At 39.4% G+C, this 14,244-nt stretch overlaps 1 protein-coding gene across 5 annotated transcripts in view; it reads left to right on the forward strand.

The window, feature by feature from the left end:
- CHEK2 (checkpoint kinase 2) overlaps positions 1-14,244 on the forward strand; it is a 47,322-nt gene that overhangs the window by 15,339 nt on the left and 17,739 nt on the right. For all 5 annotated transcript variants that reach the window (XM_043558029.1, XM_043558032.1, XM_043558033.1 and 2 more), the window contains 4 exons: positions 4,497-4,621; positions 4,741-4,888; positions 8,016-8,106; positions 12,643-12,751. In XM_043558029.1, coding sequence (XP_043413964.1) covers positions 4,497-4,621; positions 4,741-4,888; positions 8,016-8,106; positions 12,643-12,751 — 473 coding nt within the window. The remainder of the gene's footprint in view (positions 1-4,496; positions 4,622-4,740; positions 4,889-8,015; positions 8,107-12,642; positions 12,752-14,244) is intronic.

Raw genomic sequence — 14,244 nt, forward strand, 5'->3', positions numbered from 1 at the left:
CATAAAATCTTTATTTTGTAACTTAGACATTAACAACTGTAAATTTCCCTAAGAAATGTTTAAGCTGCATCCCATAAGTTTTGGTATGTTGTTTTCTCATTTCATTCATTTCAAAGTATTTCTTAATTTTCCTTAATGATTTTTTTTCTTTGTCCCTTTGGTTTTTTTAGTTAATTCTGCTTAAATGGGAATTTGCTAAATTTCTTTGTGTTTTTGAGCTCTAATTTCATTACATCGTTATTAGAGAACATACTTTGTGTGATATCTGTTCTTTTATGTTCATGGAGTAGGTTTCTTGCTCTAGCTTATGTTCTATCTTGGAGAATATTTTTCATAAGCATTTGAGAAGAATGTATGCTTTCTTTTTGTTGGGTGAAGTGCTGGGACTATTTTATTTAAATTTCAAAATAATCTAATGAGAGACTATTTTTATTCTTACCTCCATTTTACAGAAGAGCAAACTGAGGCTCTAAGCCTCACTTGATTGATTAACTTGTCTACAGTCATATAGCCCAGAGTTGGTAGAGGCAGGATTTGATCCTACAACTTTTCAACTTTAAACCTATGTCCTTAACCTGCCATTGAGAAAGAAGTAAGTATGCTGTAAGAAACGTGATGAAAGTTAGCAACCAAAGGGGAGTGTGGAGCCCAAGGGAGGCTTGTTCCTGTTTGAAATGAGCATGAGAGAAACTGGTAGAGGAAGAGATTAAAAATGCTTGAGTAGGAAGAAAATAAGGGTGAGAGTGTAGCTTAAGGGCTGAAGCTGGGAAAGAGTGAGGGTGCTGTAGTCAGAAAGACATGGGTTCAGGTCCTAGCTCTATCACCATCTAGCTGTGTGACCTCAGGCAAGTGATGCTACCTCTCTGAGCCTCACCATCCTCATCTGTAAAATGGGGCGGCCGGTGGGGGGGGGGGGATGTTAAAGCAAAGGTGAAGATGATAGGCCAAAGGTCAGAGCTGAATGGGGATCAAAGGGAGAGATGGGTTAACTTAATCCAGATGATTTTAATTTTTTTGTCTGTGATATAGGATCCTTTGAGAGGGAAGACAGTGAATTCGAACTTCAGAGAGGTCTAGAATCCCTAAAAGAAAATTGCTTACCTAAATTTTCTTTTTCTTTCTTTCATTCTTTTTTTTTTTTTAACTTACGTAATTTTCAGTTCACTTGCCAAAACCAGTGTATCTGTTGCTCTCCCTACACACCTTCTCACCTGCACCCCTTCCCTACTGGGAAGATGGACCCATCCTTCCCTGGATTCATACCTCTCATTGCCTTTCTGAGAACTTCTGGTCCCCTTGCCTCCTCCCTTGTTCTCCCTGCCCTCCTCCACACTTCTGCCTGGGGGCTCTCCTGATCAGCAAAGGTCAGAGCAGACCCTTTTGTAGGGGCCCACTTCTTGCAGTCTCTGTCCACCATCCTTGGACTGTTAGTGTCCTGATGAATTCTCCATGCCCTTCCTTGTCCCAGCTGGTGGAGAAGTTCTGCATTTCTAGTAGAAATACCATGGTTCATTTATTCCTTCCCCTATTAACAGATACTTAGGTTGTTTCCAGTTTTTGTTCCTGTAAGCAAGACTCCTTGAACATCCTTGTGGTTGTCTCCTTGGTCAATTGGCAGATGTGTCTGTGGGGTAGAGACTGAGTTGAATTGCTGGGTCTTTGAGTCGGCATGGCTTTACTTTGTAATGGATGATGCCATATTGCTACGTGCCTGTATATTCTTATTTTCCTTTTATTTTTAGATTAATTATAATTCACAACACATTGCTTGCAACTGGCGTTTAATACTCAGCATTGTATCTTAGATATCCTTATCTCAGAATGTAAAGATTCTCATTCCTTTTTATAGATGTAAGTTTTTTTGAAGTTATCCCTTACTAATGGAGATTTAAGATGTTTGTAATCTTTTGCTGTAAGAATAATGCTATAGTGAATAACTTTTTAGTTTTGTCCTTATATCCTTTCATAATACATATGCCTCTATCCATAGGATAAATTCCTAGAAGTGGGATTTCTGGGCCAGTTATGTGTGTCTATGTAATTTTTAAAAATTGACGTGTGGGGTGCCTGGGTGGCTCGGTAGGGTAAGTGTCCGAGTCTGGATTTCAGCTCAGGTTATGATCTCACGGTTCGTAAGTATGTGTGCTCTCTCTCTCTCTCTCAAAATAAATAAACCTAAAAAATAAAAACCTCACAGTGAAATGCACATGACATAAAATTAACCACTTTATTGTTCTTTCTTTTTTTTTCTGAGTCTCTTTATTTAATTAATCTCTGCACCCAGTGTGGGGCTCAAACTCGTGATCCTACAATCAAGAATTGCATGCTCTTCTGACTGAGCCAGCCAGGGTCCCCAGATTAACCATTTTAAAGTGAACAGTTCAGTGCCATCACAACCTTTGTCTAGTTCTGAAACACTTCTGTTACTCCAAAATAAAACCCTGCACCTGTTAAGCAGTCACTTCCCTTTTGTCTCTCCTCCTGCCCCTTGCAACCAGTAATCTGTATTTCATTTCTATGGATTAAAGTATTCTGGATATTTCATATAAATATAATCATACAACTCATGGTTTTTTTGTATCTGGCTTCTTCTAATGTTTTCAAGGTTTATACATGTCGTGGCATGTATGGGTTGTAGCATTTATTTTTTTATGGCTGAGTAATATTCCATGATAGGGGCACCTGGTTAACTCAGTCAGTAGAGCATGAGACTCTTGATCTCGGGGTCATGAGTTCAAGCTCCACATCAGGTGTGGAGCCTACTTAAAAAAAAAATGCATATATATATCTACATATATATATTCCATTATATGTAAGTACCACAATTGTTTAAAAACATTTTTTTTAATGTTTAATTTCTTTTGAGAGACAGAGACAGAGAGACAGAGGAGTGAGTAGGGGAGGGGCAGAGAGAGACACATACACACACAGAATCCCAAGCAGGCTCCAAGCTGCTAGTGCAGAGCCTGACGCAGGGCCCGAACTCATGACCCGTGAAATCATGACCTGAGCCAAAATCAAGAGTCGGACACTTAACCAGTTGAGCTACCCAGGCACCCTGAAATATGAAATTGTAATGTATTAAATTAAAATTAAAATTAAAATTTAAAATTTCTTTTTTTTAAAATGTGTACATGTTTATGCATTTTTTAAATTTCATTTTTAAAAAATATTTTATTTTTAAGTAGTCTCTACACCTAACGTGGTGCTCGAACTCACAATCCCAAGATCAAAAGTTGCATGCTCTGTGGGGTGCCTGGGTGGTTTAGTCGGTTAAGCATCCAACTTCAGCTCAGGTCATGATCTCACGGTTCATGAGTTTGAGCCCCTTGTTGGGCTCTGTGCTGACAGCTTGGAGCTTGGAGCCTGCTTCGGATTCTGTGTCTCCCTCTCTCTCTGTCCCTACTCTGCTTGTGCTCCATCTCTTGCTCTTTCAAAAAGTAAACATTAAAAAAGGAAAAAAAAAAGAGTTGCGTGCTCTACCAGGTTCCCCTGGTTTTTAAATTAAAAAACATTTTTTTTTACCTTGGCCATTTTTTCGTATGTTTGAGCCATTTGTATTTCTGTCTCTTGTAAATTGTCTTTTCATATCCTTTACCCATTTTTTACTGGATTGTTTGTTTTTATTTGTAGGAACTTGACATATATTAGGGAAATTAGTACTTTGTGATATGAGGTGCTACCATTTTGCCTGGTCTGTCTTTATCAACATTTACTTGCCTACTATATTCATTGTCCTTGGTGCTGGAACTAAAACACAGGAGACCCAAGGCTGCCCTCCTGGAGTTTGTTCTACAAGGGGTGTGTGGGGAGACAATATATAAATAATCAAGATAACTTCCAATTATGGTCCATACTTAGAGGGAGACAAAACGGGATGTCATGATAATGGATGACGAGGTAGGGGTCTGCTAATACAGAAAGCTGAGTGGAAGATGACAGTTTGAGTCTAGACACAAAGCAAGATGACTATGCAAGTAGCTGTGTTTGAACAGAGAATGCAAAGGCCACAAGGTGGGGGTTGAACCCGACATGGGGCAATGGAAGCCACCAGAGGGACTAAGTAGAGTGATCAAGGGGAGCGGTGCAAGGTGAGGCTGGGAGGGAAGCAGGGGCTGGATCCTGAGCATCTAGCCTGCCATGGGGAGGAGTGCACATTTTATAGTAAGTACGATGGGAAGCCTCAGGAGGGTCATGAGTAGGAAGTTATTCGATTTTAAGTGTTTTTTGAAATCGTTAATAATTGCTTGAGAACTTTTAATGACGGCTTGTTATTTCATAGGTATGTATAAGTCACGATTTATTGAACTCATTGGAAAATTGTTCTTTTCCTCCTCCCTCATTTTTATTCCTATATCGTTTTGATAAAGGTATCTGTAAGCTTGATTGCTTTCTTTCTTAGGTTATTTTCCTCTGATTACATTTTACAAGCAGTTTTTAAAGGTGTTTGATGCATGAAATTCGACAGCACTCCGGTGTATACTTTTGTGTTACAGAGTGTGTTAATGACAGCTACTGGTTTGGGAGAGATAGGAGCTGCGAATACTGCTTTGATGAGCCACTGCTGAAAAGAACGGATAAATACCGGACTTACAGCAAGAAACACTTTCGGATTTTCAGAGTAGGTGACAGAAATCCATATGTTTGGGAAAATTGGTAATCTAGTCCTTCACCGTGAGATATCTTAGCACTGTCACTCCCCACTGTTAAAACTTTGAAATAAAATGTTCTCTATTTTAGGAAATGGGTCCCAAAAACTCTTACATCGCATACATAGAAGATCACAGTGGGAATGGAACCTTTGTAAATAGAGAGCTTGTAGGGAAAGGAAGACGCCTTCCTTTGAGTAACAATTCTGAAATTGCACTTTCAGTGTGGAGTAATAAAGGTAACATTGCTATCTTCTGGTTACTGAATCTTTTTTTCCTCTCCTGTAAAGGGAAGATCGACATTATGCCCTTTGCTGAGTATGGGTTAGTTATGTAAAGTAAGAAGGTTAGTATTCAGGATTCAACTCAGTCCTGGGTGCATCCTTAAATTAGGAAAGATTTCTATCAAGATTGAATTTCTAAAGTTTAACTGCTGTGATAAGTTTTATTTAAGGCTGTATGCTGTCAATGGGATGATATTGCTTAAGATGTTTCATTGTTCATTGATTGATCCAGTTTGTACCGCATCAGTCTTAGATGTCAGTGAGTTGTTGTTTTAGACCATTAATTCTTCTCCTTCCCTCCCTCTTTCCTTCTTCCCTTCCTTTCTCATTCTTTGCTTTCGTTCCTTCCATTCATTAATTGCACATATATTTATTGAAGTTTGTTTATATGCCAGGCATTAGGTTTTTTCTGTAAGAATCTCAGTTTAAACCTTCTTCCTTCTTGGGGCACCTGGGTGGCTCAGTCAGTTGAGTGTCAACTTTTCATTTTGTCTCAGATCATTGTCTCACAGTTCATGAGATTGAGCCCCATGGGATTCTCTCTCTCCCTTTCTGCCCCTCCCCTTTGTGCACACATGTGCTCTCTCTCTCTCTCTCTCTCTCTCTCAAAATAAATAAATAAACATTAAAAAAAAAACCCAAACTGTCTATTTTCTTAGTTACCACTTGGTGATTGTCTGAAAGTTTTGATGTTTATTGTCATCATCAGGCAGCATTTTATAAGCAGCCGTTCCTAAAAACTACTAATATCACATCTAAAATGAACAGCTGTCATTCAGCACAGAAGGAATTAAAGCAACCTAAAGAGTTACATGTAATCTCAGTGATTTTAAATCCTTGGACAAAAGGAATACTTTTGTTTCTTTGATTAAAAACAAACCCGCAGAATTTCACAAAACTATCTGAGGGTTGAATGAATGGGAAGCGAGTGTGTGTGGTAATAACTTAAAAATAATAGATCTCCACGGGGTGCCTGGGTGGCTCAGTGGTTAAATGTCCTACTTTGACTCGGGTCATGATCTCCTGGATTGTGCGTTCAAGCCCCACTCTGGGATCTGTGCTGACAGTGTGGAGAGCCTGCTTGGGATTCTCTCTCCCTCTCTCTCTGCCCCTCCCCCACTCGTGTGTGTGTGCTCTCTCCCTCTCTCAAAATAAATAAACTTAAAAAAAAACTAGATGCTCACAAACGCTGCCCCACAGATCCTGGTCTAGTAGGTCCAGGGATTTAGAAAATCTTGCTTAGGGGCGCCTGGGTGGCTCAGTCGGTTAAGCGTCCAACTTCGGCTCAGGTCACGATCTCACTGTCCGTGAGTTCGAGCCCTGTGTCGGGCTCTGTGCTGACAGCTCAGAGCCTGGAGCCTGTTTTGGATTCTGTGTCTCCCTCTCTCTTTGACCCTCCCCCGTTCATGCTCTGTCTCTCTCTGTCTCAAAAATAAATAAATGTTAAAAAAAAAAAATTAAAAAATCTTGCTTAGGTGATTCTTAGGCAGTCAGTCTTTAGCCTGGCATCTGGGAACAATGGCCACCCTGGGCATCCTAAAATGCATTTTATGACAGTTTTCCCTATTTATGACTATTTTGTTTTCAATCTGATAATTATACTCAGGGAAGCTGCATAGGGTTTTGCTGTTTGAGAACACCTGGTGCAGGCGACATCTGAATGCTGAAATTTGGCCTGTCTCACTTGACCAGCTGTGTGCCACCTTTTCGTAGTTGGTCCATCTACGGGGCAACTGTTCTGTTCTGAACAGATGTGTTATATGGGCTAAAGGTGGCCTTAATTGAAATAGATCAGTCTGGCACTCTGCAGATGGCATTCAGTTTATTGACATTTTATTAGGCATTTGTTATTTGTACTTTAACGTCAAAATCTAGATTGCTTTGAAAAAGGTGCACTGCCTGGCCATACTGAGCCTATAATTCCATAACTGGAGGATTTGCCAGTGCTCAGTAGAGCCTTCCTGGTTTAGATGGACGGCATGTTTTCCCCATTCAAGTCCTCATTGCTCCACATTGTCCCACCCTCAACCCAGCCGTCCCTGTGTACATGACCTTGGCTTGTATGGACAACTGAATTTGTAGCTCTTGAAGTAGACCTTGACATCTGTGAGATATAGCCCTCCAGAGCCCCTCAAATTCCCAGATTCTCAGATGCCACTGGAACATCTAGGTTCATAAATATCCATGAACACAGAGAAACTGTTGGTTTGCTGGAAGGTTTCCTTCACTATGCAAGTGTCTGTCTTGTGCAGACCAGCCTGGAATGAAGCACACTCAGGTGGCTCAGATTTGTGCCAGAGACTAGAAGTCTTGGTTACTCCAGGGAGGTCAAAACCTGTTGCCTGAAATCTGAGAAACTCAAGGGTCTTAACACATTTTACTGTTTCAAGATATTGCAGGCAGTTGCAAATTTACTATTGATTTTGTAGAATTGAAATGTCGATAATTGATTGCAGCCTTGGTTCACGTGGATGGTTAAATTTTTAAATGAGTGGGGTTATTTTTTTTCTTTTTCTGGAATACAACCCAAATAGTGGAGAAAAAGGGGATTTGGGGGGAAACGCTATTTATTTAACTTTACAAGCAGGTTCAAGATGGTTTGCACTATAAAATGCCAGACATGTAAAGGTCTATGAATGGCAAAGAGAAATAATACTAGTGTGATGACCTATGGTCTACTTTTTTTGGGATGTTTATATGTCTAGAACATTTTTTTCTGTGCTCGAACTGATTGCTTTTTGGTTCTGGGTTTATGCTAATCTGCATGGGTGTTTTATATTAGTTGCAGTTGACTAATATTCTGAGACTGAGGAATAAGATTAGCATATATGTATGGATTTCCTGCACTAACGTGAGATGATGTTGTGTATTTCTATTGAAGAATGAGATTTGACTGTCATTGTCCATGGGTTTCTCTGGGTTTCATAACAGGGGTTAAACTGGCTAACCAATTCCTTTAGGGTTAGGTGTTAAATGTAATTGAAAACAGTTGTCTTATATTCCATATGTTTACTAAATTTTAGGACCATTTTATCTTTATCGAATGAATTAATGAGACCTATTTCTGCCCTTTCCCCCTTAGTTTTTGTATTTTTTGACCTGACTGTAGATGATCAGTCAGTTTATCCTAAGGAATTAAGAGACGAATACATCATGTCAAAAACTCTCGGAAGGTAAATTGTTTTTTTGTTGTTACAGAAATTGCAGTTCATTTTTTTTTCTAAACATTTGTCATTGATTAGGTTCTTGTTCCTGGTTTATAACATTTATATTTGTAGGACACCTATTTGTGATAGGCATGTTATTCATTTACTTGACTATCATCAGTTGAAATGAAGAGTTTTCCTTATACATTTTATCTTTGATAGCTCAATAAAGTGGCTTTAAAAAAGTTGGTATTCACAGGGGTGCCTGGCTTTTACTCAGAAGAGCGACTCTTAATCTCAGTTGGAAGAGCATGCGACTCTTGATCTCAGGATTGTGAGTTCGAGCCCCATGTTGGGTGTAGAGGTTACTTAAAAATGAATAAATAATAACATTTTAAAAAAAGTTGTTACTCACATACCATACAATTCACACATGGAAAGTGTACAATTTAGTGATTTTTAATTTTTTTAATGCTTATTATTTTTTATTAAAAATTTTCTTTTTAATGTTCATTTTTGAGAGAGAGAGACAGAACATGAGTGGGTGAGGGGCAGAGAGAGAGGGAGACACAGAATCCGAAGCAGGTTCCAGGCTCTGAGCTGTCAGCACAGAGCCCGACGTGGGGCTTGAACCCACGAACAGTGAGATCATGACCTGAGCCGAAGTTGGACGCTTAACTAACTGAGCAACCCAGGCACTCCTACAATTTAGTGATTTTTAACATTCACAGAGTTGTGAAACATTTTCATTACCTTCTAAAAAGAAACATTTACTGCATTTCTGCCTTCTTCAGAATTTGTGACATCTTGGGAACTGAAATGAAACTGACCACTGAATATGGCAAAGTTCTCAAAAGTTTTGGTTTCAGGACCCCTTACATTCTTAAAAATTACTGAGGGCACCCAAGAGCTTTTGTGGCTGATATCTGTTGATATTTGCTATATTAGAAATTCAAATGGAGACATTTATAACATTTGTTAATGCATTAAAGAACCCAATTTAGGTTAACTGTTTTAAAATTTTTAAATGTTTATTTTGAGAGAGAGGGAGAGAGACAGAGACAGAGCACGAGTGGGGGAGGGGCAGAGAGCGGGAGACACAGAATCAGAAGCAGGCTGGCTGCAGGCTCTGAGCTGTCAGCACAGAGCCAGACGTGGGACTCGGATTCATGAACTGCGATATCATGACCTGAGCCAAAGTTGGATGCTTCACTGACTAAGCCACCCAGGTGCCCCCAAATAATGTTTTTAATGCAGAATAATTGTTTAAATAAAGATTAGTGAGAAGAGAGGCGCTGTTTCACATTTTTGCCTATCTCTTTGCTATCTGGCTTACTAGAAAATAGCTAGATCCTGATATTTGCGTCCTTGTTCAGTCTGTTGTCACATGCCACGTAGCCTCTGGAAAACGCTGTATCCTCATGAGAGAATGAGGATGAAAAAGGCATATGATGTCGTAGTATTACTCTGCAAATAGTTTGACTTTGTGGACACCCTGAAAGCATCTTGGGGTTCCTTAGTGGTTGCCTAATCCTATTTTGAGAGCCACATCCTTAGGGACACTTTTACCACATTGTACCATGTTCTTCACTCTCCCACCCTTCCCCCTCTCCCAAAGGCCTTTCTCTTTATTGACATTTTTGAAAACATGAAAGTAGAAGTTAATAGAAGGAAATAATCACCCATATTCCTGCCACATAGAATCAAACACAGTGTACTCTTTGCAGCCATCTGTGGGAGATATTTTAGTTTATGGATATTAAATTCAGTAACTCACTGTATTTTCACAATTGCATTGGTGCTTGGAAGTTTATAGCCAAATTTGTGCGCACCCCTAAGAAATGCATGGGACTCTTATTTTTTCTAAGGGAGGATTCAACACAAATCTTCTATCAGGTGACAGAAACTTAACTCACCTGAGTCAGGTAAAAAAAGAAATTTATTGGCTCTTGTAAGCAGGAGATACATGAGCACAGCTGTTTTCAGGTATGACTGGACCAGGTGGCCTTTAGGGCTTTATGTCACTCTTTGAATTCTGATGCTCTATGTGGCTGTATGTGTGGCTGGATTTAAGGGCTCCTCCAGTGTTGCCAGGGCACTGGTTCCATGTATTGATTTAGCTACTACTGGTTGTCTTCCTATAGATTTGTTTTCTCTGTGTGGCAGGAAGAATGGCTTCCAGAAGCCCCACATTCATATCTTCTTCCTGGTAGAAACCACCGCAGAGAGAACTTTTCCCCAACATGAACATTTGATTCCAGGGGAAACGTTGATTGGCTCGATTTTGGTTACATGTCATCCCATAGTACTCTTACAGACTCTCCATTAGAGCTATATTGACTCAGGGAAGATTTCTCAGGCAAAAGGTGACTGTGATCAGAAGGGGAATTGGAAAGTGTTTTGAGCAGATTTTAAACAATAATAGTTAAACGGACCATTTTCTCACACCATATACAAAAATTAACTCAAAAGGAAAAAAACTAAATGTAAGAGATACAGCTATAAAACTGTAAAAAGAGAACAGAGGTAACTCTTCAGGACCTTAGGTTTAGGCATTGGTTTCTTTTCTTTTCTTTCTTTCTTTTTTTTTTTTTTTTTAATGTTTATTCATTTTTGAGAAAGAGAGAGAGAGAAAGGGAGATACAGACACCGAAGCAGTCTCCAGGTTCTGGCCTGTCAGCACAGAGCCCCATGCGGGGCCCGAACTCACCAATCGTGAGGTCATGACCTGAGTCGAAGTCGAACGCTTAACTGACTGAGCCACCCAGGTGCCCTGGCAGTAGTTTCTTAATTATGGCACCAGAAGCACAAGCAACAAAAGAAAGAAAAATAGATAATTTAGACTTCATCAAATTTAAAAACTTCAGTGCATCAGGACACTATCAAGGGAGTGAAACACATCCCATGGAATGAGAGAAAATATTTGCAGATCATTTATCTGATAAGGATCTAGTATTCAGCAAAAAGAACTCTTATAAGTCAACAACAAAAACAACCCACTTTACAAATGGGCAAAGGATTTAAATAGCCTTCTCCAAAGATCTACAAATGACCAAAAACCACATAAGAAGATGCTCCGCATCATTTATCATGAGGGAAATGCAAATCAAAACCACAAGGGTTACTGCTTCACAGCCACTAGGATTACCATCATAAAGAAACAGAAAGTAGCAAGTGTTTGTGAGGATATAGAGAAATGAGATCCCCTGTATACTACTGGTGGGAATGTAAAATGATGTAGCCACTGTGGAAAATAGTTCTTGGTTTCTCAACAGGTTAAGCATAGAATTACCCTATGACCCGTGATTCCCCTTGTAGGTATATAATTCCCGTCTCCCAGTTGACAATAGGTATTTAAGTAAAAATTTTATGCATGAATGTTCACAGCATGTATCCAAAAAGTGGAAACAACCCAAATCTCCATCCACAAATAAACAGGTAAACAAAATGTGATATATCCATACAATGGAATATTATTTAGCCACAAAAAGGAATGAAATATTGACCCATGCTACAGCACGGGCTAACCTTGAAAACATGAGTGAGAGAAGCCAGACACAAAGGACCACATATTGTATAATTTCATTGATACGAGATATTCAGAATAGGCAAATCTATTGAGAAAGCAGATTAGTGGTTCCCAGCAGCTGGGAGAAGGATAGAATGGGGGTGGAGTTTCCATTTGATCTCATGAAAAATTCTGGAGCTAGATGGGGGTGATGGTTACACAACATTGTGGATGTGCTTAATGCCACTGAATTGTAGATTTTAAAATGATAACAGTGGTAATTTTTATGTATACATACAATACACAATAAAAAGGGTGTCTTGACAAACCTACCTTCCCACCCCAAACTCACAATAGTTACAGTCTGCTTGGGGCATGTAATGAATGATTGATACTTGAGTAGCCACTACCTTGGGCTGACCCAGGCTTTGGAGAACAGAGTCCATTGGGTTACCTGTATCCTGGGTATTATTCCTCTTCCATTATAGTATCCCAATTAATTGCAAATCTTTAAGAGTTTGCTGCAATTAAGTTAATCGCATAATACTTTTGGTTGTTAGTTATTGTGATTTTATTGGGGGTGCAGTTTATGGCATCAACTATGGCACTTTGAATAAGAAAGAGCATATCAATGAAAATAATTCGTTTACAGTTACAGTTATCTGCTGTAACTTGTGTCAGGCACTCATTTTTGTTTAGGACTTTGTTCTCAGTGATGTTTCTCTGCCTCTAGGATAAGTAATTTCTGTCTTATTTGTTCTTAGTGTCTTTCTGAGGATTTCACATTCTGGGGTGCCAATAATGCTTAAGTCTGTATCACTCAGCTCAAAAAGTGGAATTTGGAGCTGACACAGTACTATTGGATGGTCCACATTCACTTATGCCCTTGACATTTTACATTGGTTAAGTTTCATTGTGTGGTTTGAAAACAGGGACAATGGAAGGGTTGTATGTGGACAGCGCTTAACTTCTAAACTGATCTGGGCTAAAGTTAAGCCCAGATCAGGAATGATGAACCATTCTGACAATTGATCATTTTATGTTTCTCTCCGTAGCGGTGCCTGTGGTGAGGTGAAGCTAGCTTTTGAGAGGAAAACATGTAAGAAAGTAGCCATAAAAATCATCAGCAAAAGGAAGTTTGCTGTTGGCTCTGAGAGAGAGGCAGTAAGTACCTGTGTTTGTGCATGCTCAGCTATTTATTTTTATTTTTTTTAATGTTTATTTTTGAGATAGAGAGAAACAGAGCATGAGTTGGGATAGGGGCAGAGCAAGAGGGAGACACAGAATCTGAAGCAGGCTCCAGGCTCTGAGCTGTCAGCACAGAGCCCGACGCGGGGCTCGAACCCACCAACTATGAGATCATGATCTGAGCCGAAGTTGGACGCTTAACCGACTGAGCCACCCAGGCTCCCTGCTCAGCTGTTTTTAACACTTCTTAACTTCCCCAAATAATTTTAGAGTGGTGAGTTTTTTTTTTTTAAGTTTTTATTTATTTATTTTGAGAAAGAGGGAGAGTGAGCAGGGGAGGGGCAGAGAGAGAGGGAAAGAGAGAGAATCCCAAACAGGCTTCACACTGCCTGTGCAGAGCCCAATGCCAGGCTCAAATGCACAAAACCGTGAGCTCATGACATGAGCCAAAGTCAAATGCTTAACCGACTGAGCCACCTAGGTGCCCCTAGAGTGGTGATTTTCAGTGTTAGGAAGAATTCATTGTTCACATACGTGAATTTGTATTAAACAGCATTGAAATATTTTGAGTATATTCTACTAACCTAGAAAGTTACTTATCCATAGTTTGGTTCCAGAAATATTTTGTTGTACATAACGTACCAGCAAGAAGTGCTCCCCTCCTCCCCCAAGTTGTTACAAGTTTTACAGTACATGAAAGGAAATTGGGGGGTGCCTGGGTGGCTCAGTTGTTTGAGTGTTCCTCTTGAATTCAGCTCATGATCTTACAGTTCGTGAGTTCGAGCCCCACGTGGGGCTCTGCACTGAGCACAGAACCTGCTTGGGATTTTCTCTTCCCTCTCTCTGCCCCTCCCCTGCTCATTCTCTTTCTCTCTTTCTTTCTCCCTCAAGCTCTCTCTCTCTCTCTCTCTCTCTTAAAAATAAATAAACATTAAAAAAAAAAAAAAAAAAAAAAGGAAATTGAGGGGAAAAAACAACCTGGCTATATATCCCACCATTGTAACGCCACAGCTGTTTGCAGTTTTCTTTTTCCTTCTAGTCCTTGTTCATACAAATTTGCATTTTTAGATGGTTGAAGTCATACTGTATATACGGTTTTGTGTTATACTTTTCCACATAAGCATTAATGCATAAACTTTCCCCTAATTGATGCTTTTTGATGATTGAGCCTCTATTTCATGAACTTTATTGTAATTATTCGCCCATTTCTCTGTTTGATCATTTAGGTAATTTCTAATCCTTTGCTCTTCCCAATAATGAAGGAGTGAATACCTTAGCATCTATAGATTTTTAAAAATCCTAATTATTTAACAGTCTCTGTATAGTAGCCATTCATTTTATTACATTCTGTAATATACATTTACTGTGTTGGTGAAATGGTCAAACGTATTGGTCTTTCAACACACGACCCAACAGAATAATGTAAAATGAGGTCTCTAATCACATTTTCCTTTGTGGCCAGCTGTTTC

Source organism: Prionailurus bengalensis, chromosome D3 (assembly GCF_016509475.1).
Source record: "Prionailurus bengalensis isolate Pbe53 chromosome D3, Fcat_Pben_1.1_paternal_pri, whole genome shotgun sequence".
NCBI classification, from domain to species: Eukaryota; Metazoa; Chordata; class Mammalia; order Carnivora; family Felidae; genus Prionailurus; species Prionailurus bengalensis.